This window comes from Pelecanus crispus, chromosome 1 (assembly GCF_030463565.1).
Source record: "Pelecanus crispus isolate bPelCri1 chromosome 1, bPelCri1.pri, whole genome shotgun sequence".
Classification (NCBI taxonomy): Eukaryota; Metazoa; Chordata; class Aves; order Pelecaniformes; family Pelecanidae; genus Pelecanus; species Pelecanus crispus.
Genome location: NC_134643.1, coordinates 62,211,825 through 62,239,758, shown reverse-complemented (window position 1 = coordinate 62,239,758; position 27,934 = coordinate 62,211,825). Strand labels below are relative to the sequence as shown.

At 43.6% G+C, this 27,934-nt stretch overlaps 1 protein-coding gene across 1 annotated transcript in view; it reads left to right on the top strand.

Moving 5' to 3' along the window:
• POLR3B (RNA polymerase III subunit B) overlaps window positions 1-17,410 on the top strand; it is an 82,850-nt gene extending 65,440 nt beyond the window's left edge. Inside the window, exons 24-28 of the mRNA XM_075706215.1 lie at window positions 2,305-2,408; window positions 3,305-3,471; window positions 5,783-5,896; window positions 11,662-11,835; window positions 16,874-17,410. Coding sequence (XP_075562330.1) covers window positions 2,305-2,408; window positions 3,305-3,471; window positions 5,783-5,896; window positions 11,662-11,835; window positions 16,874-17,003 — 689 coding nt within the window. The 3' untranslated portion in view covers window positions 17,004-17,410. The remainder of the gene's footprint in view (window positions 1-2,304; window positions 2,409-3,304; window positions 3,472-5,782; window positions 5,897-11,661; window positions 11,836-16,873) is intronic.
• Window positions 17,411-27,934: the final 10,524 nt, after the last annotated feature.

The following is a 27,934-nucleotide window of genomic DNA, read 5'->3' as shown; positions in this document are numbered from 1 at the left end:
TTGCAGTTACTTGCTTTTAGAAGTAGTGTTGTATATAGGAAAGATGTCTTTCAGCTTTTTAAACATTTTTTTATGAGGAAGAATAAACTTTCGTAAAACATAGGGGAAGAAGAAGCTTCTGTCTGTCCTGTTCTCTAAATACACATGGGCATGCTATAGATCTGTTATAAACTCAGTGGCTTCTTAAAATACAGAAGCTTAGAATTGAGGTTTTATAGCTTTATCTTTTTTCTCCCCCCCCGGCCCCCGTAAAATAGAAACTTTATAAATGGCCTAGTGAGCTTCACATTGCTGGATTCTGTCTAAATATTTTGTTTTTAACTTCTAAGCTCATTATGCTGTCTTTGTGTTAACTTGTATTAAAATCTGTCAGCTATGACTGGTCTCATAACCACAGTCAGCGGACCAGAATAAGTTAATTATTTACTTGTGTCACTAGTGCTCTTCATCTAATGAAATGCACAGCTGTGTTAGATCTGCAGTTGGGTGTGTAGGTCCCATTGTTATACAAGTCAGCGGAGGGTAGAAGCCGCTATGATGGAGAGCCCTCAGTTCTTTCTGCTGTTCTGCCTTTCTGTGTCGATTTCATGGATCTTTTATCATTCACTTTCACACAAAACAAACAACACAGTGGCTGTCTGCTATGGGAACCAGCTTGGCATATAAAAGGTTTTCAGAGCCTAAAGTAATTTTAAGTTAGCTAAGATTTAATTTTTGGCTTACAGGTGCCGTGAAGTCCAGATGCAACCTAATTCTTTCATAGAAGTAAATGCGAATAAGGCAAAATGTATGTGACATAATACATATATAATAAAGTACTTCTGTATACAGTTTTAGGATAAAAAAAGCACAAAGAGATAGTGGGTTGGTTTGGTTTTTTGTGGGGTGGGTTTTTTTTTTTTCATTTTCAGCAAATGATTGCTGCTTGGCAGGGAGGGGTAGAAGGATGTTAAGATTTATCATAATAGAACAATGAAAATTAGTTTCAATAGGTTTAAAAACTAAATACAACAACCCCCCTCCCTTGCCCCAGACGCTCCAATTTTTTTTTTTTTTTCTGCTCCCTTCCCCCATACTTACCATTTTCATTCTATTAAATACTGTCCCATACACCTATCCCTGTCTTGCTTGGACAGTGGAAGAGGAGCTCCCTCCTGAGCAGACGCCAATATCCCCCTGTGAACTGGCTGGTTGGGGGATGCCTTTTTAGGGATGTAACCAGCACCCTCAGTCTTCCAGGAGCCCCCTCCGCTTCGGGACTGTTCCCAAAGCGTGCTCTTGCAGTTGCAGCAGGCTGATCTCAAATAGCTTGCAGACTTTTTCAGCTCTAAGGACTTCTGGAAGAAATTGTCCAACTGAAACAGTAGCTTTGGTTCAAAGGAGTATGGGCTTAAGCAGCTGCATTTTAGCACCTGAATTTGAATGTTAGATCTCTTGGTCATTTATAGCTGCAGTATTTTGATCTGCAGAATGCACTGTAGAAACAGTTGTAAGGGTTGGAAGGAAAATTTTGGGATGTGTGATAGACTGTTTTAAATGAGTTTTCATGTTTCTGTTTAATCTTTCCTAAATAGTTTTAGAGTTTGGGGGGTTTTGTTTGTTTTACATCCAATACTGATAGAGACTGAAAAAGCTTCCGAAACTTTTAAAGGTACAGTTTGTCTTCACGGACTGACAAAATATAAGCAGTCTGGGGAGTGGATTGTACTTTTGACTCATCAAAAGCAGTCTTTGCTCAGCAAGTGAATGCTACCTGAAAAAAATCTTGGTGGTTTGTTTTTTTTTTTAATTTTCCCCTAATTATCTCCTCTCGGTCCCTGTCAAAGTCCTGACTTGATTTGGGTTTATTCACAGTATTTAGCATAGATATATACGATAAACAAATTTCAAATCAATAATAATTTTGTATGTCCGAAGAGATACTGTAGGAGGCCCAATTTCTTCATTTTTTTGCAGGAAATTGTAGCATCAGCTTTAAAAACTAGGTCTCCCTTGAGATGTTCCACTCTGACTGGTCGGAATTTTCTGGTTGCCTCTGAAAACTGTATCTAAAGCTTTCTTCCCTAATTTGCTAACTCGCAAATCAGTGGGAGCATTATGTAGGGTATGCTAATTTTGCCAGTCCTGTCACAAGGGCTCTCTTCTAGCCTGCAGGTTGTGAGCACTGGTCATGGTAATGAATCTGGGTAAAAAGTGATCCATGAGAAAGAGAGGAGGAGGAAAACACTAAAGAAAATCTGGTGATGAGCGTCAGCCCTGCTGGTGGTTTGCTGTTTGTGAATTGAAATGTTTTCTCTTCTGCAGGGGTGTGTGGACTGATTGTTCCTCAGGAAGACATGCCATTTTGCGATACAGGAATCTGTCCAGATATCATAATGAACCCTCACGGCTTCCCATCACGTATGACGGTTAGTGGTTATGTTATGATTAAAGAGACAGTGTTCCCCGATAGGGAAAGTGAAGTAGATTAGCCAGAAGAAACAAAAAAAAAGTTTGAAACATGGTTTCACTGAGAATATACTCCAGTCATCGTGCCATGCGCTTGCTCTCCTCTAAGTCTTCAGCCCTCTGTTTTGCATGTTTTGAAACATCCTACTGTAAAAGGAGTAGGGATGCAGGCTGTTTCTGCATCATTCTCATTTTGTTCTGTATCAAGCTAATAGGAAAACAACCGAACACCTCACTTGCACCATTTCTGTTTGAAAATTTCTTGCTCTCCTTCCTTCCCTATTGCCTATGCCCACTGAGCCAGCTGGGGCAGACTGTGAGGCAAAGGTTGGAGAGGAGTTTCGATAATAGATCTAGACCCCTGTAACTTCTTACATTACACATGCCTCCCTGGAACTGATGCAAGTCTTGCACCTGTGCTGCAGGGTCACACTAAATGCCTCACAGCCTGGCCTTTATATGGGACCTCCACTGATCACTTCATACAGCCTCTGATCTTTTTTTCTTTGTTAGTGTCTTCCCTTCTGTTCCCCCTGCTGCACTTTAGCATGTCAATCTCTGAGGCTTTCCCAGAGCAGAAGGCCACACTGGATTCTGCTCATTTTCCAGACAACTGGAAAAAATGGAGCTGCCTACTCTGGACCTTAAAGGTGTTCCCAGACCCTCTGATGAGTCTGGTTTTCCCCCTTCACACAGGAGTACTCCCTGTTCTTGGGCTTCTTCCACTCCTCACATTGCACGCAATAACCCAGGCTGCCATCTCGAACACTTTGCCTGGCTAACTTAATGCTGTGACCAATCCAGCAACGTGCCCGTCCTAGTGAGCCAGCTGTTAACTCTGCTGTTCTTTGTACAGGTAGGAAAGTTAATTGAACTCCTGGCTGGAAAGGCTGGGGTCCTCGATGGCAGATTTCACTACGGAACAGCTTTTGGAGGCAGTAAAGTTAAGGATGTGTGTGAAGATCTTATTCGCCATGGTTATAACTACCTAGGGAAGGACTACGTAACATCTGGTATCACTGGGTAAGAATCTGCTGTATGGATTTAGATGTTTCAGGGGAGTGGGGAAATCCTGTTGAGACACATCTGAAAAATCTTCTCATGTCTCAGAGCTCAGGAACTTTCTCTTATTTGCAAATCGCTCTGTGAGATGGAGGGAAGGGACTGAAGAATTGTGCACCTCCCCCCCCCCCCCCCCCCCCCCCCCCTTAGAAGTATTTTGTGCTTCCACATTTTAAGAATTACTAGTATTTGCGTGGCTGTAATGTGAATGGCCCTTTTAGTACTTCTGAAAATTTCCCAACTTCTTCTGCTTGACAAAAAAGGTAAAATCAAAGTTTTCTTTCTGAGAGATTGCAAGAAATTTCATGTTTCTGTTGGCAGCAAATCTTATATATGCCTGGGATCAGATAAGCATTTTCGTGTTGACTTTAATAGTACTGTAAAATATAGATTTGGAGGCAGGTGTCTGTTCCTTGGGAATATTTTGTGCATGCTCTTTTTTCTTTTTTTTCCTTCTTTCGATTACACAGTGATTCAGTCTGGCATAATACTCTAATCTGCAAACTTCCTGCTGTGTTGATCAGACTGGCTTCTGAGACACAGAGTTCAAAGAACATGAGATAGTTTAGGAACAGGAAAAGGCCATATGGCTTCACATGCCTACCCTTCCAAAATGTATCTTAATCCTACCTTCCTGCTATTTTTATTATCCTCCCAGTCCCCTTCTTCTCAAGGAACAAGTTACAAGTTTAGGTCTCTTTTGTAAGTGGGTTTTTTTTTTTTTTTAATACTTTTTATTTTAATTGCTTTTCCTAACAGCTTATTCCACATGTTGTTTCTCTTATTGTTTCAGCAAGATCATTTTGTTTTCCTTACCCACTCCATGTTCTATAAATTGTATATCAAGGATCCTGGTGTTTGAAACTCTTTCTGTTGATACATTATGGTAACTTTTAACAAATCTGACTAATCTTGTTTCCTAGGGAGAATAAAATCATCTAGCTCTAAAAATCCCCCATCCCCATACTTCATCTTTGTAGTACCCTATGTAGAGACTTTGCTTTAGGATACTGATATTTTTCCAAGCAAATTCCACATGCTTAATCTATTTGTTATGAAATTTGAAGGCAGATTTGATAACAATGTGGAAGTTTGCAAATTCCAAATGTCTGTTTAAGTTTTATTATTTTCTTCAATAGGCAGCTTTTGGACTAACACTGCATCATGTCAGTAATGACTCTGAATGGGAGGTGCAATACTGTTGTCTCCTGCTTGTTTTTACATTGCACATACATTTTTTTTAAAATAAATCAGTGGCAGTGCTGAGTTTGTGTTAAATCTGGTCATTCTTAGTGCTGAAGGTGGTAGCTGGGAAATGACTTGAGTGCTTTTAACTGTTGCTTTCTGATCTTTAGGCGCTTATGCTGTTCTTACAGTTGGGGGTGTTTTAAACACAGAAATCTTTAGCCATTACTCCAGCTTGTAGAATGGAATAACACCCTCCGTACTGCTCACAGATGTTCCCAAGCTGATGCAAGTGCCTAAACGGTTCTCAAGAACCCTTTTACCACACTCGTCTGAGCCCCAGTGCCAGCCAGGGCAGCAATGTTTTTTGTCCTATGGGTACAGCTGCTGAGCAGTGCTGCAGGGGCAGCGGTGCTGCTGCACAGCCGCTCAGGGAGGGCTTTCACCCATCTGGGTCTTGGGTGGTACACAGGGAGAATTGGTGGCTGGGAAGGCTGTCAAGTTCATAGCGTGCCAGTGCTAAGCTATCCTTGCAAATGCAAATTCCTTAAAGTGCTCCTATAAAAATGATGTTTTGAGCATTTATGCTGCATGTATTTGTTTACGTATATGCTTACCTTTGTTTTGTGTGTGAATGATGTGAAGTGAAGGAATGTAAACAGAAATATCTTAAGTCACTCTTCAAGGTCTGACACATTTACAGTCTTTATCAGTTACTGATGACACTGTTGAAACACTCCTGCACAGACAGAGGAGGGACTTAGCATGGTACAGCTGAAACAGGTACCTGCAGCTACAGCAGCATGTCTGCGCAGCGTACGGCCAGAGTTTGGAGCTTGTTCCTTGCTGGGGTGGATACAGCAGTTCGTGGTACTGGAAGTGTACTGCTCTTGTGTTCAGAAGGGTTCCCTGTGGGGTTTTTAGACTGATTTCCCTGAAAGCCTAAACACATTTTTCTAGGACTCATGATTCCCAAATTGTTTCAAATTCCTCCTGTACACGACACTCTTGTCTCTCTTAAGGTAAGTATGTGCTAACTGTGAATATCGGTTTAGTTTTGTTTTGTTTTATTTTTTTATTCCTTCAGGGAACCCTTGGAAGCATATATCTATTTTGGCCCTGTGTATTACCAGAAACTAAAGCACATGGTGTTGGATAAAATGCACGCAAGAGCTCGAGGACCCAGAGCAGTGCTCACCAGGTACTGTTACAGGCCAAGCACAAAATTCTGGTGTACATTCAGAAGTGTGCCCAGCTGACTGGCAGGTATAAAACAAAGTTGGGTTACCTTTTGATACTTGACACAAAATGCTATTACCTGTTAATACACTGTTACAGACTAAAAGCTCTCACAGTAGACTGTGACAGGAGGTTGTTCTGAATATCCAGGTGTGCTCTCTGTGGTCCAAAACTGAGTTAGCTTCTCAGACTTCTGTTAGCAGTTGGTAAAAATACCATCTGCTGATTCACAGTGCACACTGTGGCCCTTTCCTGTCAGATTGCTCATATCATAGGTATTTTAGGAGGATTTTTTTTTTTTTCTTTAACATCTGTGTTTTTACAAAATCAGGTATGAGTAGAAGGAAGAAATGTCTTTTAATATTTCAGCATCCTTTGGTATTCAGCAGGTTAATATTGACGCAGCCCATGTCTTCACCTGTCAAGGCAAAGCAAATGCATTGGCCCTAGTGTAGCGCATTAGAATAAAGTGCATCCCTGGTAACCTGCACTTCACCTTGCAGACTCCTCCATTCAACTCTAAAACTGAATTTAGGGTTGTATGTGCTGGTCCACAGTTATCATTCAATACCATGCAGGAGAATAGTACTTTCACACTAATAAACTGTAAAAGTTACAGGGATGCCAACAGTAAATCTCCATTTTTATTTGCCCAGTTAAAGATATGTCCTCAGTTCCTTTGCGGTCATGATTGTTGTACTAAGCCTGAACTTGGTTTCTCTCCAACAAAAAGGTTGATTACCATGTTGATGTCTTCTGGTGTCAAATTTTGAAGTCAAGCAGATGTACTCTGAGTAACAGGTAATATAAGCCCCTGGAGGTGGGCTTATATTATCTGGACCTTTGGGGATTGAAGCATCCTGCTTTCACAGATGTTGCTTACCTTTTCTCCTGGAAGCCAAGTGGATTGTTTAGTTCACCTCTCTCCATCACAGGAGGATTATTTGCTAAATCTTGACAGAAAGTTAATTGCCGGCTAGTCTTGAATATTCTAGCAAAGGTTATTCCAAAAGTCCTTTGCCAGTCTTTCTGGACTATCATGTACGCCATTTGTACCTCACCTGCTGCATGGTGGTACTCTTCTTTTTGGCCGGTCCCTTTTGTACTGTTTTTGAGATGTAAGCACAAAGTCACGTCTGTCCTGCCCTTACTCTTCCCTATAACAAGCATGATTCATATTTTTTAATTCTTAATTTATTTTCATGCCTCTCACCATGTGCTGATCCACTTTTCTTGCCTTGCCTGACTGCACAAGTTAGCAAGCGTGTCCTCTTAATAGGTACAGCTTCTATCTGTTGATGTGCTATTAGAGAATGGAAGGGCAGGTCTCTGCTGTACCTGATACAGAAGTATCTTTTTCTTTTGCTTTTCATTGCATATTTCCTATGCCTTTTGGCTTTCCAACCTCATGCTATCTCTAGGACAAGCTGAAGTTGTCTCACACTTTCCAGGGAAGTAAATACCAGTGGTTGAACTGGGAGAGAAATCATGAAAAGTTTTTGTAATTCTTGGCTGAACTTTTCCACCAGTGACTTCCTACCGCAGCTGCTTGCCTATATGAACATAACTGATATTCCCAAATAATGAGCTGTCTGCCCCATTTTCTGTTCTTCAGTGTGTTAGTCATGATATTGGTGCTTCACATAAGAATGAAAACTCGCTGTCTTAGCTAACAGTGCACGCAGTTGGTTTACTGGAGCTCCTAGCTTACCCAAATCCCTTGATCTGCTTTTGTATTGTCTCCCCAACTTCTCAGCTGTTTAGAGATATTGAATTTAAATGAAATCTAAATCCCAAGTCAAGGTAATGTTTACATGTAAAGATGAAGGTGGTGTGATTTCCCCCACCCCTTACTTTCTTTGAATTCTTTGTTCCAGTCAGTAGCATCATACTATGTAGCTAGGCCTCTTTATTTGACTTTCAGGAAAGCTAGTGGATGTTCAATTTATGCTGCCTCTTGACTAGTCTTTTAGGAATTTTCTTTTTTCTCCTCAGCTAATTAAACTTTTGTTATTGCCATCGCCTCTGCTGAGAGACTCTGCTTTGCCAGCTTTCGTACTCACTATTGTTTTATCATCCATTGCACTTCCTGGAGAGTAGATTACTTTTCAAAGTAATCCTGTAACAGCTTCCAACATGGAATTTGGCTGTCGTCTCGAAATGCATTTTATTATATATCAAATGTACCTTAACTGACAGAGCAAAGATATATTTCCATCTGGAATACAGCAGAAGACTTGAGTTTCTTGAACGTCACTGATTCTAGATATTGTTCTGCTTAAAATAAGACTTTGTAGAATTGCAAAGCAGCACTCTTTGTCAACACAGTCAAAAACCACCAGGATATTGCCCTCTGAATTGGTTTTTGTTAAATGAAATGCAATACTTCATTTATTTTGCCATGAGTAGTTGACAATTAATTTAAAACATAGTTCTATATATGGTGTTGCCTAGATACCCAGTCCTGCTAAATCTTTTTAATAGATAAACTACTTCTAGTTTTCCTTACAAGAGATCAATATAAGCTTTCTGCATGTGTAGTTGTTTTGATGGACATTGTCAGAGCTGCCACCTGTGTGTCTTTTCAACTTACCAGATATGCAAGTTCCTGTTATACTGTGAGTAATGGGATGACACTGGTCAGGGCTCCTCTCTGTGCTCTGGGACTGTGGGAGCACGGTACGCCCTCCCCCTTCAGGTGTTTTTCTAGGTAACGCCCCACTTCTTGGAGATCAGTGTTTCAGCCAACTACTCCATTTTGAGTTAGCCTCTGCTTTTCCATAACAGGCACAAGGGAGATCTGCTGAGACCGACAAGGCCTGCTCTTAGTCATGGGGCTAGACTTATTTCCCCCCACTGGCCAATGAAACAAGGAACAGGGCCATAAAGCTGAACCCACTGTTCTTCCAGAAAATGCAGAATTAGTGCCAATAAATTCTTAATGTGCTTAAAAACAGTGACATTAATTGTGTTACGCTTTTTTCTAAATGCAGCAGTTAAATAGTATGAAGACCACTTGGCCTTATTTTTTTATTTAAAGAATCACTGCATTTTATTTAGCATTTAAAAACTTTAAGAACTTACTTTTTTTTTAAATATGAAAAATACCTCTTTTTAATGATATTCCCAATCTTATTTTCAAGAGTCTGCTTTGTTTTCAGAGTGTTGAATGCCTAGAGAAAAAGCTGCAGTGTATGTGTGCATACCAGGAAAGGGGAAGCACAAACACTTTATAAATACTGTTTTAACATTTTAAACAACCTTTGGTGTGAGGAGTTTTCAAACTCATGTGAGCCGGAAGAAAAATCTTGATAGACTTAGGGAGCATAAGATAGACACTTTTCAAAGGCCCAATCTCAATATTGAAATTTTTGGTACTTTAGAAAACTACTTTTTAGGGAGGGAGGATTTTGTTTGGTTTTTTAATGAGGTCATTTTGACAGTGGGGGTGAAACACTTAAGAGCTTAAGGCTCAAATCGGGGTTTTTTGTTTTGGGGGGGCTTTTTGTGTGGGTTTTTTTTTTTTTTTTTTTAAATGGGATTTCAGCTGCCTTAGAAATCTTCATCCTGTATGTGTTGGAAGACCTGTGGCATATCAACTGTTGAAAGGGCTGGAGTTGAGACCCCATCATTTTTCAAGAGGTTTTATCCTCCCTTAATTGGATTGAGACTTTATTGGGGCTTACATTTATAAAGCTATTTTGTCATTTCATCCTGTGGAACAGCACCTGGTGAAACTTTTGAAAGTAGGCTTGTGCATTAACTAATATTATAAAGTCAGTTGGTAAAAGGAACTCAGGCACTTCGAGCACCGCAGCAAATTCCTGTATCTTTGGAGGCCCCAGCTGCTTTTAAAATCTGCCTCTTGGGACTTCAGAAGAGAAACTGCATTCACCACAGGGTTAGTCCTTTAAAACAGCGTCTGAACAGTGATGGTGCCATCATCTGGGGAGGGGGCCCTAGGGAGTTTAATCAGGATGTAAACAACTTCTATCCATTCTCCCAACAGTGGGAAAAATAGAAGGGTATATGAATGAAAAGGACAGTTTGAATTACAAGCAGATTAGTTCTAAGGTTCCAGTGTGGTCAGAGTAAGGGAAACTACTTCCCCCTAAAAACAAATACAACTTGCATCTTTAGAAGATATTTTGGTCTGGTAATTGGGTATATTTTTTCACACTTGTTACAAAAGATTATTAGATTTGAAGTTGAAAGATTAAAAGTTGAAGGCTTAAAATTAGATTAAAAGTTGAAGGCTTTTATAAATCCTTTTCTCTGAGTAGCAGTAAGTTGGCAAAAACTTATTTTTAATGTATTTAGTAGCCTTAATAAATTTGGTTGTTTGAAATAATATTAAAAAAATATACTTCAAAAGTTACAGGCCTTATTTTTAATGTATTTAGTAGCCTTAATAAATTTGGTGGTTTGAAATAATATTAAAAAAATATACTTCAAAAGTTACGGGCCTTATTTTTAATGTATTTAGTAGCCTTAATAAATTTGGTGGTTTGAAATAATATTAAAAAAATATACTTCAAAAGTTACGGGCCAGATCTGTCATTGGATATTCTAGGTGGATTATGCTGCTGCAGGTATTGGAAACAGCACCTAAACGTGGTGTTTCACTGAGCAGTGAAGCCTCTTGTGATTGCCAGTAACATTATTTTTTAATTCCTTCTCTTTGCTGTCAAGTTTCAGGGAATATACGAAGATGGAAATATTTAATAAAATGTGTGCAATATATTAGTGCTTCAGGAATTTAAGATTGGTTCTGCTTTGTAGTTCACTTGTAATATTTGCAACCTAAGTACTACAGCATTGTGCTAGTACATGAGAGTAGAACTGATACTGTATGAAATTGCAGTATGACAAACGAGGTTAAAAGTTTTGACTGTGTCCAACAAAAATCGGCTTAAACAGTCATAATGTTAAATAATATATTGTACCTTGCCTTTTTACCTCAAAATCTTCCATGTATACTTACATTGCTTCGTTAAAACTTTCCTCTAGCACCATGAGGACAAGAGGTCTTCCAGACAAAAAATGAGAGTTTGATTTGTGTTGAGGAACTAGAAAACCAGGAACCTATACAATATGAAAATTAGTCTATTAACTGTCAGACATGAAAAAAATAAACTAGATAAATGTTACTTTAAAAAAAAAAAAAGGAAAAAGGTAGGATTTCAGTAATGAGTTAGTAATATGCATGCTACTTGTTTGCTGCTTTGTTTTGGTATTCTCTCCCAGATCAAAAATGGATTTATTTTAAGAATTTAGCCTTAGCTGTAGTTCAGCTGAAACATTAGCTTGATGATTCATTCATTAGCTGCTGAATATTGTTTCACTTAGCTAGCTACAAACTGTAATGAATGTCTCATCAAAAAAGAGCACCAAATCTGTGTCCAGTTCGTCTTGGAAACTGTTCGGTCTCTTTTTGTTTTCACTTACTCAGCTACATTCTGTGAGGTAAAAAGTTGTGGCCTGGCACTGCAGTTGCTAGTCACAGAACTACATCATATTGCTAGTGCAGGAGCAAAGATTAATTGCTTCAACTTGAATAACACGTTTGCAAGATCAGCAGCTTGTAGATTGTTTGTAGATGGTTTGTAGAACGCTGTTGTCCATTGATCTGATACTGCTCCTACAGTTTGAAGACAGGCATTCTTAGAGTTGTAGAATGTATGTTCTGGAATACTTACTACATTTTTTTGAATATTTATTTCAAAGGCAACCCACTGAAGGTCGATCCCGTGATGGTGGTTTACGTCTTGGAGAGATGGAACGGGATTGTTTGATAGGTTATGGAGCCAGCATGCTTTTATTGGAGCGACTGATGATTTCAAGTGATGCCTTTGAAGTGGATGTTTGTGGACAGTGTGGCTTGCTGGGGTACTCTGGCTGGTAAGTTGTCTTAACTCTAATGCTTTTTGTAAATCGTGGTGTCCCCTCCTCACTTTGTGCATGTGACATGTTTCATATTTTCAAAAAAAAACTTGACCTCAGGTGCATAAAGCAAAGTGGTACAGAGTAAACATGCTCTATGCAGCAGAATCTTATCCTTGGTTATAGTGGTTCTCAGTTTTGAAGTGCTTACAGACACCGATTAACAGTCCAATGCACCTTAATCAAAACCAGTGTTAATGTTCAAAATTGGTATTTGGAAAATTGGTGACCAGGGATGCTTCTTTGTTATGGTCTGATTGAAGTTAGGACTAAAGTGAGTGTGTGGTCCATGGGCCAGGGGTCTCTCCTGTTGTGGGAGCAGAGGTATTGTCTTCCACAGCCGGCTGTGCTTGTGGGAAAGGTTACCTTTGCTCTGTCTGCTGCCTTCCTTCCCACCCTTGCAGGGGATTAGCAAACACCCAGTCCTGTATATCATCTGTTTTTTGAAAAGGGGAAAATAGCTGTGCCAATGTACTTGACTCCTCTGACATCAGAAATGAGATTACTAGCTAGGCTAGTCACAGATCTTCCTGGTACAATCACATGTTGAACCTCACAAGGCTGAAGAGAGAGAGTGCGCGCAGAAGAAAGGGAGAAGAAAGCAACATCTCCTGCTTTCTTGTTCTCTAGCTATGGAGTTCATAATCACATGCATACCGCTTTCTTTGACTGTGCCCCTCCCAAATGCCTTTTGTTTGTAGTCTTGTGAAACAAGGAACTCCTCTTCGAAACATCAGACAAATGCACCAATCCTATGCTGCAGCCTGAGAGACAAGCAGCTGTCTGGAAATTCATCTGGCTTCTGCCCAACTGCCTTGTCCCTGCAAAACTTATCTCTAGACTAGCTGATGGTCTTGCTGTCTTACTCTGGGTCCTAAGCCAGTACTGAGTTTATCTCCTGCAAACAAACTGGTTTTCCATGTAGGGGAAGCATAAAACTGGATGTCAGAACTATGTGGAGCTCGCCATGTGTAACACTGTGGGCTTTGCTCTAACCATCTTTGCTCTACAGTAATTTTGAGATGCTAGATTTAAAGTTGCCCTGTAGCATGCTGGAAATACACCACTACTATTAGAAGATAGGGAAACTTCTTTTTATGTTCTTCAGAGGTGAGGGAAGCGTTTTACTTTAGCTTGGTTTTGTTTTAGCCAGGCAGAAAAACAGACTTGTGAGACCAATAGGAATTTATGAGATACAACGTTCTTGCAAGCTTTGTGAAAGCATGTGACCTGGAATCCCATGACTAAGGGAGGGAAAAATAAACGGTTCAAGTTACAAGTTACTCTACTATTTATGTCAGGGGAAGATGGGGAGTAGGAAGGAGGAGGAGGAGGAATATTCATTTCTAAATACCTCAAAAGAAAGTTGTTGGAAACTTGCCACATCATGGACATCAATATCAGTCTATTGGATAGAGGCAGCAAATTGGACTTTATTCACTTCAGTGCTTTGAGGGTGATTTTTCCATGATAGAATAAAGTAGGAAAGTAAGGTGTGTTCTCAGTTTGTTGATGTGTAAAAGTGACAGCTACCGTTTCTGCCCTTGGTCAGACCTTTCTTCTGAAGCGTGTGGCTTCTGCTCAGAAACCAAGCACCATGTTTCTCTGCTAACAGCAGCAGCACTTCTGCTCCTTGTGGAGCGGAAGTTCAGACAGAGGTAGGCAAACACACATGAAATCCAGAGGAGAGACAAGGATGATGACTCCGTGCATCCTCTTGTGGTTGGTGATTTTTTTGGTGGCCATTGTCCTGCTGGCTTTTGTGCAGTAAGTATTTTTGAGAGTCCTGTTTTTCTTGAGCGTGTGTACACTGTATCTAACAAGTGAGGCCTTTTTCCGATCCAGGTCTCTTAAAACTGCTGCAATGCAAGTAACAGTTGAAGGAAGTTGTCTGAAAGAAAGGGCATGCCATAAGTCAAACAACCAACCACTTCTAACTGTGTAAAGCACTGCCTTAAAAAAACTCATGTGCAGATGTAGCTCAATTTTTTTTTTTTATAAGACCTTGGCCTTCAGAGCAGTCCTTGAAGATTTTCAGAGACTACAGAAAGTGAGGGCACCTTGAAGAAAAGTAGGAATTTTAACTTTAGAAATAGGATTACATTTTATTTTTAAGGTGTTGTTAATATATTTCATATTTTGAAGTTTGTAACAAAGTTTAGTAACTCTCTTTAAATAACTGTGAAAGAAACTACTCTTTCAGACAGAGCCAGACATCCTTGCAATCTGATTCTGTGAAAAGCTGTCTGATGTGTGAGAGTAATCAATAAGAGGTAGTTTCTGCTAAATGATATGCTCTGTCTACCAGTAGCTGAAGGAAGTGGCCCTATAATGAGCATCACAGTAGAGACCAAGTCATTAAGAGAAACTTCCAAATGGGTCTTTCAGTGATTCTGGCATTAAGAATCCCTGGCAACATTCAAGGTCAGGTTGGACGGGGCTCTGAGCAACCTGATCTAGTTAAAGCTGTCCCTGCTCACTGCAGGGGAGTTGGGCTAGATGACCTCTAAAGGTCCCTTCCATCCCAAAGCATTCTATGATTCTATGATAAGAAGTCATTGCTGCAAGAAACCTTTTAGAAACGTATTCTTTGGTGGCTAGCATTAAGGGCACTTGTCTTAAGGAAGATGAGCCCTTTCTCCCAGACAAGGACTAGCCACTGGGTATGCTTCTTCTGCAAGGTAGTAACAGCATATCAGTTTTCTGGCCTGAACTGGTACTTCTGTGGGGGACTGTTGTGGCAGTGACAGAATTTGTCCCCATAAAAAATATGATAGAAACTTACTGTGAGGTACCAGTTTTATGTAAATTTTCCAGTTCTGCTGTTGTACAGGTGCTCAGGAGCAGGACTCTGCTGAATGCAATGAGGAGAATTTGGTCCTTTTTTGATGATGAGAAGTTATTCCGATCCCTAGAGTCTTGAGCATTTTAAAATATATGTGAAGAAAAATTTTGTTTCTGGTCCAGATTCAGCCTTGTCATGGTTGCCTTTTCCTGTCCAGTTTAGTATCAATTCTAGTACCACATAGTCTTTCAAGTACTTCAGTTTTCTGTGACCTCTTTTAGACCTCTGTTTGACAGAGCTTCATGCTTACTGCACCTTAACCTTTCTGGGTGATGCCCATCAAGTACAGAGCAGGCCCAGAATGGAGTAGCTTTGAGCCTGGGTGTAGTGAGTAGCTCCTCAGTCCCTAGTAGCTGTAATCAGATGCCAGACATCTGCTCATAGCAGAAAAGTTGTGCCTCATCAGGCTTCCAGGGCTTGCAAGGCTTCTGCTGTTGAGAGCAATCACTCGCTAATGTTATCATTGGAAAATGGCTTCTGTTTAGGTCACTTCCTCCCACCATAAAAATGTACCTGGCCCTATCATTTTGGACTAGGGGAGTAGTTATAAACCTGCAATTGAGGTCTATTCTGTTTTAAAGGCAAGCTAGCTGTAACGTTTCCCCTGTGTAACAGCGTACATAGGAGAAGCCTGTTCCTGGGAAACACCTAGTTCAGTCTATTACCTTCTTACTGCCTATAGTCAGATTTAGACAAAGCCAAAGCAATTACTGGGGAGAAGTGACGCTTCATTCCTCATCATGAACTGCAGAAATGTAATTAAGGCATCTGTACCATTGGTTGAAAGCTTTCTTGGGTTAAAAAAAAAAAATAAATAAATACTCCAAGCATGGAGCATGTGGATGTCAAGGCAACCACAGTTTTCTTGGAAAATAACCGGCTCTTCGACATGCTCTTTAAGTATGTCTGTAAAAGAGAAGTAGTGGAGTCTGAAAAAGTAACTGGAAGACTAATGCCAACTCTCACAACCAAGAACTGTATTAACACTACCCAACTTTATTGGGCCTGTCCCCATTGACTTCCATGTGCTCTAAGTCAAGTTCACTGGTAACAGAAACAAGTGACTAAGCATTGGCTTTATTGTAGGTGTTGACTCTCAGCCTCATTGTGTGCCACAGAAGCATGTGGGAATTTTGCTAATTCTTCCTTAATCAGATCTTCAGACTGTTATGACCTTATGCCAGAAATATAAATTTGAAACACAGAAGCAAAAAAAGAGCTTTGTTAGACCGTTAGGAAGTGCTGAGTAACTCTGTGTTCCCAAAGGCCTGGCTTTCTCAACTCTCCAAAACCAGAAGATGGAATATACAGGAGAGGAAATAGGGAGGTTGGAAACTGATATTTCTTAGAAAGATTTTTAATTTCCTTTGTGTGTACAGAGAGCATGAAATTAAATAATTTGAACAGTTGCTACCACCACTGAATTTGAGTCCCAGTACTGGAAAGATGGCTGAGTGACCAGCCTTCTATATTTCTTATATGGTCAAGGTTATAGCTAAGTGACAAAAAATCCCTTTCCCCCAGAATTTTGGGATCATCATTTGAGTAAAGAGCGCAACAAATATGTGTTAAAGCATTTTTACTGGTTTCCCGTCTTGACTAAAGCTTTGGCTGTTCACGCAGAGAGATGTAAGATGAGAGATGCCTTTTTTCTGGAATATGAACTGATTTGAGACATTACAGGGTGAAATTGCATATAAGGAAAAAACCTAAGTGTGAACCTTCTTTCTTCCTGCCTCTTTTTTGTGACATTTATATAAGACAGAAACTGGACCATTAACCATGTTTTCAGAAACACTTCGCTTTGTTCACCTCCTTTCTCTCATTACGCAATGCTGAATTTGTATTGGCAGTAATGTAAGTGGTGAAGAAGTGGAAGTCAGTCCTGTTAGCTTCTGAGCATTGTGATTCTCCTCCAAGAAAAGTGCAGGTTTAACATTAAGCTACTATTGACTTCAGTCAGATTATTTAAGGGCTTAAAGTTAGGACTTACGTAAGCGCTAAAATGTGTATCAAGCACTTGGCTCTTTCTAGGACTGAACCCAGTGTTTAAATGCAGGTAGACAAACCAATGGATAGTGGCAACTGTTTTTTTTCTGCAGAGCTTCATTTATGTACCAATGCTGACTTTCTTTTTGTTTGTTTCCCTAGGTGCCACTACTGCAAATCATCATGTCATGTGTCTTCTCTGCGCATACCTTATGCTTGTAAACTCTTATTCCAAGAACTGCAGTCAATGAACATCATACCTAGGCTAAAACTAGCTAAGTACAATGAATGAACAAGATTAAAAAGATGGAAAAAAGTACTTTACAGAAATTGAAGTCCAGCATATATAACTGGAAGATTTTTTTGGTGAAAAAGAACAACGCTAAAACTTGAGTGGGCAGAAGGGAGGTGCAAGACAGTGTAAGAAGTCTTTCTTACATATCCTACCTGTTTGGAGAGACTGTCAGTAGAATACACTAGGAGCAGTTCTGAAAGCCTTGAGTAGTCTGAGTGAACAGGACATGTGGGAATTGTGGAATAAGGCCATGATCCAGCAAAGCACTTGCATCACTTCAAACAACCCCATGCTTGGTTTTGAAAAGCGCTTTGCTGGACTAGGGCTTGAGCTGAGCTAAATGCTCATCTTATTCATAGAGGTTAAAAATGTTTTCCAGACCAGTGTAATATGAAAGACTAATAAATGTTTTAAGTAATACTGCCTGAATATGTGTTGATGGTTGTGTAAGGATGGTAAAGCCTTCTTGTAATGACTAAACCATTTTCCTATTCCTAAAGCATTTTGTTAAAGCGTTAAAATTTTCTTAAGTAGTGTCAGGCTTAGAGGAATGAAACTGCTTTCTCGAGAACTTGAAATCAGACGTTTTGAGTGGGATTTCAATATGCAGGTGCATTTGTGTGCAAGCAATGGTGTGATTATGCAGTCAATCTGCTTTCAGGTAAACGTATGCAGTTTCCTTGGAAGTTCAAGGGAGCAGACTGCATATGCAGCAACTGCATGATACAGCTGACGGATATCCATTCAATTCCTGCTGAGTATAGTAGATTTAATAATACACTGTCCCAAAGCCCTGAAAAGACGGGCTGCGAACACCAGGTACTGCTGTATGCTGTCCTAGGACTTTAGAACTTTTTTTAAATATGGGCATAGCTAAAACTTTTTTAAGAACAAAACAAAACAAAAACCTATGAAGAACAACAAATCCTCCACTGACAGTGAAGCAGGTTTGAATGACCTGAAAGGATTTAGAAAGGGAACAGCTGAATTTTTTCATGAGATTTAAGGCCTAGAGCTAAAGCAGTGCATCAGCTAAGAGTCACTTAGTACCCTAAACTCACTTCAGCCCTTACTCAGCAAAGCATATGGTTAACTTTTTAAGCAAAGGAGTAGTGCCACTGAAGTTGAGATGAAGTATGAGCATGTTCAGGTGCTTCAGAGAAAGGCAGCACTCCAGATCCGTGAGGATACAGAACACGGCCTATGATCTAGGAGTCCTGAGATGCTTTTTGTCTCATCGTATGGCTGAACTGTGCATGCCGATCCTGACGCTCTTCTTGCGGTCACATTGCTGCTGTTCTATTAGCTGCTTAAGAAGCACAGATGAGTATCAGCCTGAGTAGACTTGCTTTCTAAGCTTCTGCCAAAATGCTTAAACTAGTAGTTTTGCGTCTGGGCTTACAAATCAAGTCCGAAGGGATAGATTTTACTTTTCTTCTTTTTGCAATTGGACTAATGACAACACAGATGTTAACATAGCACATTTGGATTGGAAAAGCTCTTGAAGCACCTCTACCAGGATCTGGACAGCTCAGGGTTATTTACAAAGAGTTATAAGAGAGTGACGTACTGCTTCAGACTGGAGGAGGAGGTTAACCAAAAGCCCCAACCAAATTAACAACCTTTGCTTTGCTCCCCGAGATTGCCAAACCGAGGCTCGGGTGCGCCAGCAGAGGGAGTGAGCCTCAAAGGCTACGGCCTACTGGTGGGGAAAGTTTTGACCTGGACCTAGGAAACTACGCTGAGGATGAGGTGTTCTTGCTAGCCAGCCCCCTCTTAAGTGATCTCCTAGGTGAGATGGTCTGAGCTACAGGACGCTAAAGACTAAGCAGTGTGTACAATTACAGCTGTGAAAAGTTAAGCAGACATAACAGAGATGGAGGAGGAGCAAAGGAGTGTGCTCATGAGTTACCCTATTGAGAGAACAGCTCTGTGTGCAACCCTGAGGGGCAGCCTTGCAGCTAGTTTACCTCAAGCTGATGAAAGCGTGGGGATGAAAGGTTTTGTGAGGGTGAAGGAAATCCTCTGCGATAGCTGAAGTTTAGGAAGGAAGGGGCAGCCTTAGCAATGATGGATCCAGTAGAACATAGAAACTAGGCATGTCTGGCAGTAAGCGGGGGTCACCCACTATCAGCTACTCTGGTGATGCCTACACCCGGTCCATTTACACATCACTGCTGTCTAACCTAAGCCTGTGCATACACCAGAGGCTTATTTGAGTGCAGATTTGAGTTGAAACTCTGATTTTCACTTTTTGCCTCTCTTTAAGAGGCTACCTATGTTCCATCGTAAGAGACCACCTGCAAGTCATCTCTTGGCAATGGAATAAGCATTACAAAACCGACAGCAGACCTGGAACAAACAGCTATGGATTCCTGGAATACAGTTGGTCAAAGTGACAATTCAAGGAAGGAATCCTGCTGCAGCCAGGAAAAATTATGACGCGTGGACTGAGGAGGTAAAATACATTCTCAGAACCCCAGAACTGTCATGCTGCTTTCCTCTGGTGAGCCTCATCTCTTCAGCCCTTTGAATTATCTTCCTAGCCAACTTCCCCTCCCCCACTTTTTATACAGTGAATGCCTTCACAAAGAAGTCTCATGTCAGCTAAGGGCCATACTGCTGGAACTAGGCTTGCCCAAATCAACCCTGCCATGACTCTTTGTCTAATTGCTGAAAGAGATACAATATTCTGAACAACACTTGACAAAATCTTAAGGCTTTAGCACAAGGAGCTGTGGCTAGAAAACTGCTATAAAGTTTTCATTCCGTTGCCACTTCTTTACCTCTTGTATTTAGTGTCCAGCACAGGCTTTGTTCAGCGTGAAGGTCACTAGCGTTAGTCCCAGCTGAAATGCCGAATATGGTCCACTTTCTGAGATAAGCTAGAGGTGTGTGCTGCTGTTGGAAGAGATACCTAACTCCATATAGTATGTTTAAGTTGCCATTTACTTTGCAGATAAAGGATTAAATGCTATTAAAAAGTAGAAGCATTTACAGGCCTAGAATTCAGTAATCAAGTCTATTATTTCACTGCAAAACAAAGACATTAAGTAAGAACTACCCCTTCCAACACCATACATGTCCAGCTCTACTGTTCTGCTGTGAGAAACAGAATCGAGCCAGGGATGGGCTGCAGGATGCGATGGGGCAGAGCAAAGCACAGGTCTGTCAGCCAATTTTGGAACTGTTGGCAAGGTAGGTCACTTGTTCAGAGTTAAGAAAAACAGCCTCATTTTGAGTCATTTACATAATCCTTACAAGTTTTTGACTTTTTTTTTTTTTTAAGGTAAATGTTTCCAAACATAGCAACTAAAACAAACAAACTGTAAAGAAAAATGAAACCAGACTGGCCAATTTTGGCATTTAAGGAGGATATAACATGAAATATAGGCATACTGAGATTTAATAATTTTAAGATGTGGAAAGTAAAGGGCTCCCACTAAGCACAACTGTGTTTGTTTGTCATGACCATATCTCGTTAGGAGTTTTACTTACAAAGAACCTTCAATGTGCAGCAAAGAGCTTTTAATTCTTTGGACTCCCTACTTGTTGCTTAAACAGGGAGGAAAACCAATTAAAAACATAGACCCGCGATGATAAGAAATTATTGCATGTCATTTCTTGGATTTTCTGATAGTAAATAGAAAAATATCCATGGATTATAGCAAAAAGGGAGCACATCATAATTAAAAGCCTAGAAAGATGGAAGAATATTTAATCTGTTAGTGATAACACACGGCAAACTTATGACTAGTGCTGTGCATCTGAAAACAGGTTTGTAAGCCCTGCTCGGAACACACCTGTAAAGCCTGACGGTACGTGTAACTGGCATCACGCAGCTGCCAAACCAAACCAGAGGGGCTGAAAACGTGTCTGTACTTTCTCTGTCTCAAGGTTCTTGAGGGCCAGGATGGCCCGAGCGCCAGGGAGCACGAGCCCTGAAACGACCCCCCTGGCTCCCAGCCCTCCCACGGCGACCCAGAGGGGCAGCGCGGGGAGCGCCAGCCCTCCTCCGCCGTGTCCCAGCGCAGGCGTCTCTGGGCCGTGGCACAGAGCTGGCTCGGCACTGCCGAGGGGGCCCTCCAGCCGGCCTCTCCTCCTGTTGGAGCTGCGGATTGTTTTACAGCCCGCTGCCGATTCAGCGGGGCCATGGGGCACTTGATGGATTCCCGCCTCCGAAGAGGACGTGACTTGCCCAGGGCCACAGAAAGACCGTGCCAGAACTGGGATCAGGACTCTGCAGTCCCCAGGTGCCAGACACGTGCTTGCCTTAAAACTGAGCACTTCATCAAACCGTAAAATCCAGCCAGATGGTGACTCTTTGCTATTATCTGGACCAGTGCTGGGAGGCTTAACGTGTGCAAGGCACGGGGAAGATCTGGATTCCAGTTTCTGTGTCTAAGGCTCAGAAGCCCAGAAAATGGATCCACGGTTTAGACCTAAATGTTGCTAGAAACTTGAATATGTTTGAACCCAAGTTCTGACATTGGTCCATCCTTCTCGTGACATGTTTCCATCTCAGCCTGAACCCACCAGTTTCAGTGGGGAAGTTCTTTCTTTGGGAGGGGGTAGAGAAGCGCAGGGGTAAGAACTGGCTACTTCATCAACCTTATTCTGCCCTGTGTACATGGCCCCGGTCAGATTCTCTTCTTCGAGGCAGCAAAGACTGCATGAATCGGCCAGTGGATCACTTTTGCCTCTCGGCAAACATTTAAGAACTTACTGTATAGACCCAGGAGGCAAATGCACCCTCTCTGCCTTCCATACGTATGAACATATGTCCCAGAATACCAGAACTCTCAGTTAAACTCTCCAAACCCAGGTCAGAGCCAACACAGAGATTTTCTGCAGTAGGAATTTTTAAGAACTGGTTTAGATGGTTTCATTCCTGTCTCAAAATCAGCAGCAAGGATTTCTGTTGGCTACCCTGCGAATGGACTTGGGCCTTTGTTCCGTCTTCAGAAAAACCCTTCCAAGTTTGTGAGCAGGCCATTGCTCTTTGTATCTTGCTGCTGGGGGAAAAGAAAAACGAACTATGTATTTCTCCTGATTACAGTTACTTCTTTATTTGTGTATTTCTTGAGACAGGTATCCCTGAGGTGGTTCCAATGACCACGTATTTTTTCCAAGAGCTTCATTGTTCGTGTCTTTGTCCCCTCCTCCCAGTCAGTATATAAACAGCATGTTAGTTCCAAATCAAAAGCAATTCCCTGCTGCTAACTGCAGCAGAGCCTTTGTCTTTCATTAGCATGAATTTTGGGGAGCTACTTGACCTATGCATGTGCTTTACCATTCCAGACGGTGCACGGTAGTTATTGTCCACTCAGACTTGGCAAACACCACCACACTGTAAACAGAAGAATAACTCAAAATCTAAGAAATCAGTGTGCTAAACAGCAAAGTTCTAATTTCTTGCTAAAATTATGTTCTAATAATGGAAATGGTTTTTCCTTGAACTCCTAGTGAATTGGAAACGTAACTGCATTCAGACCTCACCCTGCCAGTCAGAGGCAGGCGCTGAAGGTAATTCTCCGTGCTCCAGGCAGATCAAAAGAAACTCATTGTCAGTCGGTCATCTAAAAGGATATGACAGCTTCACATCCAGTTGTTCGGCAGCTTGGATGCGGTCTGGAATGGATCTTTTCTGTGTCTGTTGTCTATAATAGCTTTTAGGGCTGGCTCTTCTTCCAACACACAGTACAAATCCTCTGGTAACTAGTACCAGCCACACACAACAAAAGCCAGCTAAATCTGGTGTAAGCTCAGAAATCGATGTCTGCTTGTCCTTTTCTCATACTCACGTAGCAAGAGTCTCCCAGGCCAAGTGCTCTGGACAGCAGCCCTGGGGGCAGGGGTTATTCTGGACTCCTATGGACACAGATACTACCCAGAAGAGTGAATTCCCTTCCTCCGTGCAGACCCAAGCTGACCGGTGTGAACAAGGTGTTTTCATTGGTCCCTTTTGGCAACACTGGCACTGCACTTCTCCATGAACCTGAGAACTGGAGCTGAGCAAAATTCCTTTCACAACCATTAATAAGATCATTTAAGGCTGATCTACGCTCATCTTTAACAAAACTTGGCTTCAGACTTGTCTACAGTTGCAGCGAGCCAGCTGTGATTCATGTTACTTTTTTTTTCAAACTAGAAAGAAGGTACCTGCTGCCCGGTGCATGTGCAATCCATCATTTGCATGCCTCAGCTGTTCTGCTCGTGTTTTCCCAGATACCTGCATATCTGCCTGCCCTAGCCACTTTCTCTCGGTGCTTGTGTCAGTTAAAGCCTTCTGAAGGAATCGGTGCACGTGTTTACTTAGGCAGGCTTTTGATGTTCTTCTAGTTCCTGCATCTGTCAGCATCACACTCCCCAAGCACATACACAGAGTTGATGCCAGAAGTCATTTGCCAGCTTACTCCGTATCCTGTCCTTCACCTATACGTATAGCTTCCTCAGGGGTGTTAATATACGTAAAATAAAGTTAACATTTCCAGTTCTGATAATAAAGATGAGTAAGTGGGAAAGGGAAGCCAATACAGAAACAAGATCCTTCTCTCTCCCATGGGATTTGCCCAGTAGATGAAGATAGCTGAAACAGAGGAATATAGCTGGGAAGGATGGTGGACAGAAGTGCAGGTTCATTCTGAGAGGAGGAGGCTGCTGGCTCAGGCAAGTAAGAAAATATGGAACCACTCACAGGCTGCAGCCGCTGCTAAAATAATGAAGTGTCACTGTGTGCTTGGCTGCTGCCAGCAATCTTACAGTCTGCGCAGAGATACATCGGATCCAAAAGGTTCCCCTGAGTCACTGAACTCAGATCCCTGGTATTGCAGACAACCGTTTTACATGATTCCTTCCACAAGCCATTCACACTCATTCCTAAAACTAATGCAGGTTCTTTGTCCCTGATAGTCTGTGGGAAAACTTCTCTAGAATGTCAGCCTAAAGTTCCCTCAGATATTCTAGCTAAATTAATAGACAACAGTTTATCCTTTTTTGTTCCTGTGCCAACAGTTTTCATTTGTTGAAAAAGCTCTTCTTGGTGTTTACCCCCGAAATATTTATTTCAGAGTCTAGAACTGATGTTTAGAGTCTAGTACCAGCATAAGGAGCTTTTTATGGCAAGAAAAGTTTGTGTGATTGCAGCCTACTGGCACAACCGACTGCAGAGTGGAAGACAGTCATAGAAACATGGTTTTGAAAGAGTTCAAATTATCTGGGTGATAAGTTGATATGAACTGTCATACTTCCACCCCGCCTCTGCTTTGCTAAACCATCAAAAGAAAACTCATTATCGGTCAGTCACCTAAAAGGATATGACAGCTTCACATCCAGTTGTTCGGCAGCTTGGGTGCAGTCTGGAATGTGTCTTCTGTTCCCTTCATGACCCTGCTCTTCTCTCCCTGCACCAGCGCAAGTTTGTATTCTTTCTTGAATAAAGGTGGTGTTCCTTCACAATAGCAACAGAGTCCCTCTCCACTAAAAATACATCATCTGATGCAGTGTAGGGTCATACTGTTTATGGCTTGTAGATGTTCTGCATAGGCGAGAACCTGGAGTGAAAATTCCCAGTCGTATACTTTTTTGCATCCTTGATGAGACCTGCCCTCTACTCTGTATGAAATCAAATCCTGCAGCCTACATGTGAAAAAAAGGCTGGTGACTTGCAGTGCTTCCATCTGTAAGCTGCCAACCTGCAGCACAGGAGATGCTCCACGCTTTCAGAAGAATAAAGTACTTTATTAAGTGTCATGTGGGATATCCAGAAGCACGAGATGCTTTTTAAAAAGGTAAGCAAAACCCAAACAAGTAACAATGGCTGAGCTATGGAAGTACACCAGGGCGATCTGACACTGAGGAGGCATTAGGTAAGCAGGAAGACAACAGCATTGACATAGTCCATGAGAAAGTGGGGAAAGGAACTAATCTGGAGAGGCAGGGAGTAAGCAGATTGCAACAAGTACCTCTGGTCTGACAGCAGCGCTGCTGATGATCCTGCCCATGCATCATCACCTATAGAGAATGTACATCTTTGCATCATGTCAAAGAGCCCAAGCCTCTAGACATCCAGGCTGTGCTCAATCCCATCCTTCTCACCCCCTAGAAAGAACACACCCCTACATGCACACATCCTGTATATTTATTTTGCTTATCTCTGGGACATCAACAACACGGAAGCAGCTCCCTGAAGCTTTAAACTGGTGAAGACCGAATTTCCACAAGCGCAGAGTGCCTCCGACGGAGAGCCAGCAGCTGCCACTGAAGGTCTTCAACACTTCCAGAGGTCAGGCCCCTGCCTGCCGCGTAGTGTGAGCACGCAGTTCCCCTCGCAAGGGAGCGTTGGCAGGTGCCTGCGGGCTCGTGTCTGCCCGGGGCTGAGCGCCTCAGCCTCCCCGCGGGGCTGCCAAGGGCAGTAACCACCCACAGGGCCAGGGCAGCGGCTGGAAACAGTTCGGACACCAGGTAGCCTCCCTGCTTACAGACAGCTCCCTTGCAGCACGGCCAGCGATTCCTATTTTTTTAAAGTTAACGCTGATTTCAAAATCCCTCAGAGACAAGCCCTGCTCAAGGCCAAAAACGTCCCTCATGTTTCCGCAGGGCTTCTGCTTCCCCGCAGGGCCTGTGCCTACCCCGAGAAGGGCAGGCAGGCCCCAAGGGCCACTTGGCCCACGGGCTCCCCTCAGGGCTCTCAGCACTCCAAGGCAAAACCTTAGGGGAAAAGGAAAGGAAAAAAAAAACACCTTAGCAAGGGGGAGGGGAAATGACCCCGGTTTGGCGGTGGCAACCAAAAATATCCTCACACACACCCCTGGGGCGTTTGGTGGCGGGGCAGAGCCTGGCCCCCTCGCTGGCAGAGCGGGGATGCCCCCGAGTGGGCCGCTAACGGTCCCCCCTAACGGTCCCCGCCAACGGTCCCCGCTAAGGGCCCCCGCTAAGGGCTGGCGGGGGCCGGGCGGGTCAGCGCCCCGGGGGGTGGCTGCAGGCCGTCCCGCCGCGGGGCAGGTGGCCGGGGGAGGCCCGAGGAGGCGCGGGCGGAGAAGGCCGGGGCGGGGGCGAGCGGCGCTCGGGCGGGGGCCGCCGGCAGCAGGAGCGGCGGGCAGCGCCGTCGAGGGGACGCGGGGCGGCGGCCGCCGGGCCTGGCCGTGGCCGCCCCGTCGGGGCCCCGGTGCGGTGCCGCCTGGAGCAGAGCCAGCCCGGCGGCAGCAGACGGGCGCTGGAGGGAAGGGAGGGATGGGACTTCCCCGGTGGGCAAGCCATGGCTGTCGGGGAAAAAGCACTGCCCTTGCTTTGGGTTGGAGTTGTTTCTCGGCGGTGTAGGGGGTAGAGGGAGGAGAAGCATCAGCCTCCCCGGGCCTTGCTCCCACCTCGCCGGGCGCATCCCGGCGGCGGGCCGAGCGGGCAGGCCGGGCAGGTCGACCTCAAGCGCTTTTCAGTCGCCGCCGGCCGCGGACTGGCTTTTTGCACTGTCTCACCCCGGCACTATTTTTACCGGCTTCCTCTTCAGGCACACTGGGGCTCCCCGCGCCAAAACTCGGCCTGGGGAGGGGGGCTGCACCGGCCGCCCCCGGCCCCGTCCCGCAGGGCCCGAGGTGCGCGGGGCGGCGGGCACCGGCGGCTCCCCCGCTGCCGGCCCGCCGGGGGATGCGAAGGCGCTGCGAAGAGCTGGGTTTCCTCTGCAGCCACCTCGCCGCTTGTTTTGCTATGTGGGGTTGGTGGTGGGGTTTTTTTTGTTTTGTTTTTTGGGGTTTTTTTTCTTTTTTTTTTTTTTTGCCGAAGGGGAGAGGGAAGGGGGGTAGTCTGGGTGTAGGGAGGGGAGGGGGGGAGAAGAGTGGAAAACGTTGGCTCTGTCCATGGTCAAAGTAATTCAGCTATAATCCCCCTTTCTCTTCCTCTCCTGGAGCTCTATTCATATTCTAATCACAGCTTTTCCTTCCCTAAACCAGCCACTTTTATCAGAGCCCTAGCTTTGCACTTTTACTTCCACTTCCAGCACATACAACCGCATGCAGAATAAGCAACTTTTTCCAGCCTCCGTCCTGCTCCCCTCTCCCCCCGCAACGTGCTAACCCGAAAAGGGATCCTCGCCTCCTCGGGCTAAAGCTGGAAGGGAGCACGAGTTCCAAACCCCCCCGTTTGGTTCTTCATTTCTCTTGGCAATCGGGACCCACCCCCCTCTCCCTGCTCTCCCCTCCCCGGTCCCACGGAAAGCTCCCCGGGCCGGCCGCTCGCCCTCGCCCCCCGGGGCCGTGGGGAGACGCGGGGCGCTCCCCGCCGCGGAGCTGCAACGCCAGCCCCGCTCCCCCAGACGCTGGCAGCCTCTCCCTCCCCTCCCTACCCACACACATCGCCCTTTCCCCCCCCCCAATAAACTAAGCTTACAAGATATTTGGGAAGCTGTGCAGCTTCCAACGCCATGTGCCCGCGAAGGATCCCAACCCAGAGCCCACCGGGAGGAGGAGGAGGAGGAGGAGGAGGAGGAGGAGGAGGAGGAGGAGGGGAGCTCGGCGGCGCTGCGCGCACACCCGGCAGCCCCAAAGAGCACAGCCCCAAACCCAGTGCCCGTTTGAAGATCTGAGCCAATTTTGATCTCGGGCTGTAATGAGCCAAGGACCTCGGGTGGGGGCTGGGGGAGGGAAGGGAGGAGTGGAAAGGCCGCTGGAACTTTAAATAAGAAAAACGTTTCTAATGCTCTAATAGAAGAGGGAAGTCGAAGTGTTGGGATTGCGTAGATCTAAGGCCCCCCTTTTTGGAGGAAAGCTTTTCTTATTCAAAACAGCATCACAATGGGCTTCACATTGAGCCTTGCCACATCCCCATCTGAGTAGCAGCCATTCATCAGGCTGGCTGGCCTATCAATGACATTTCTCCCATCAGGGCTTCTATAAAATGATGCTTTTTCCCATGAAACATCCGCAAACATTTTGACG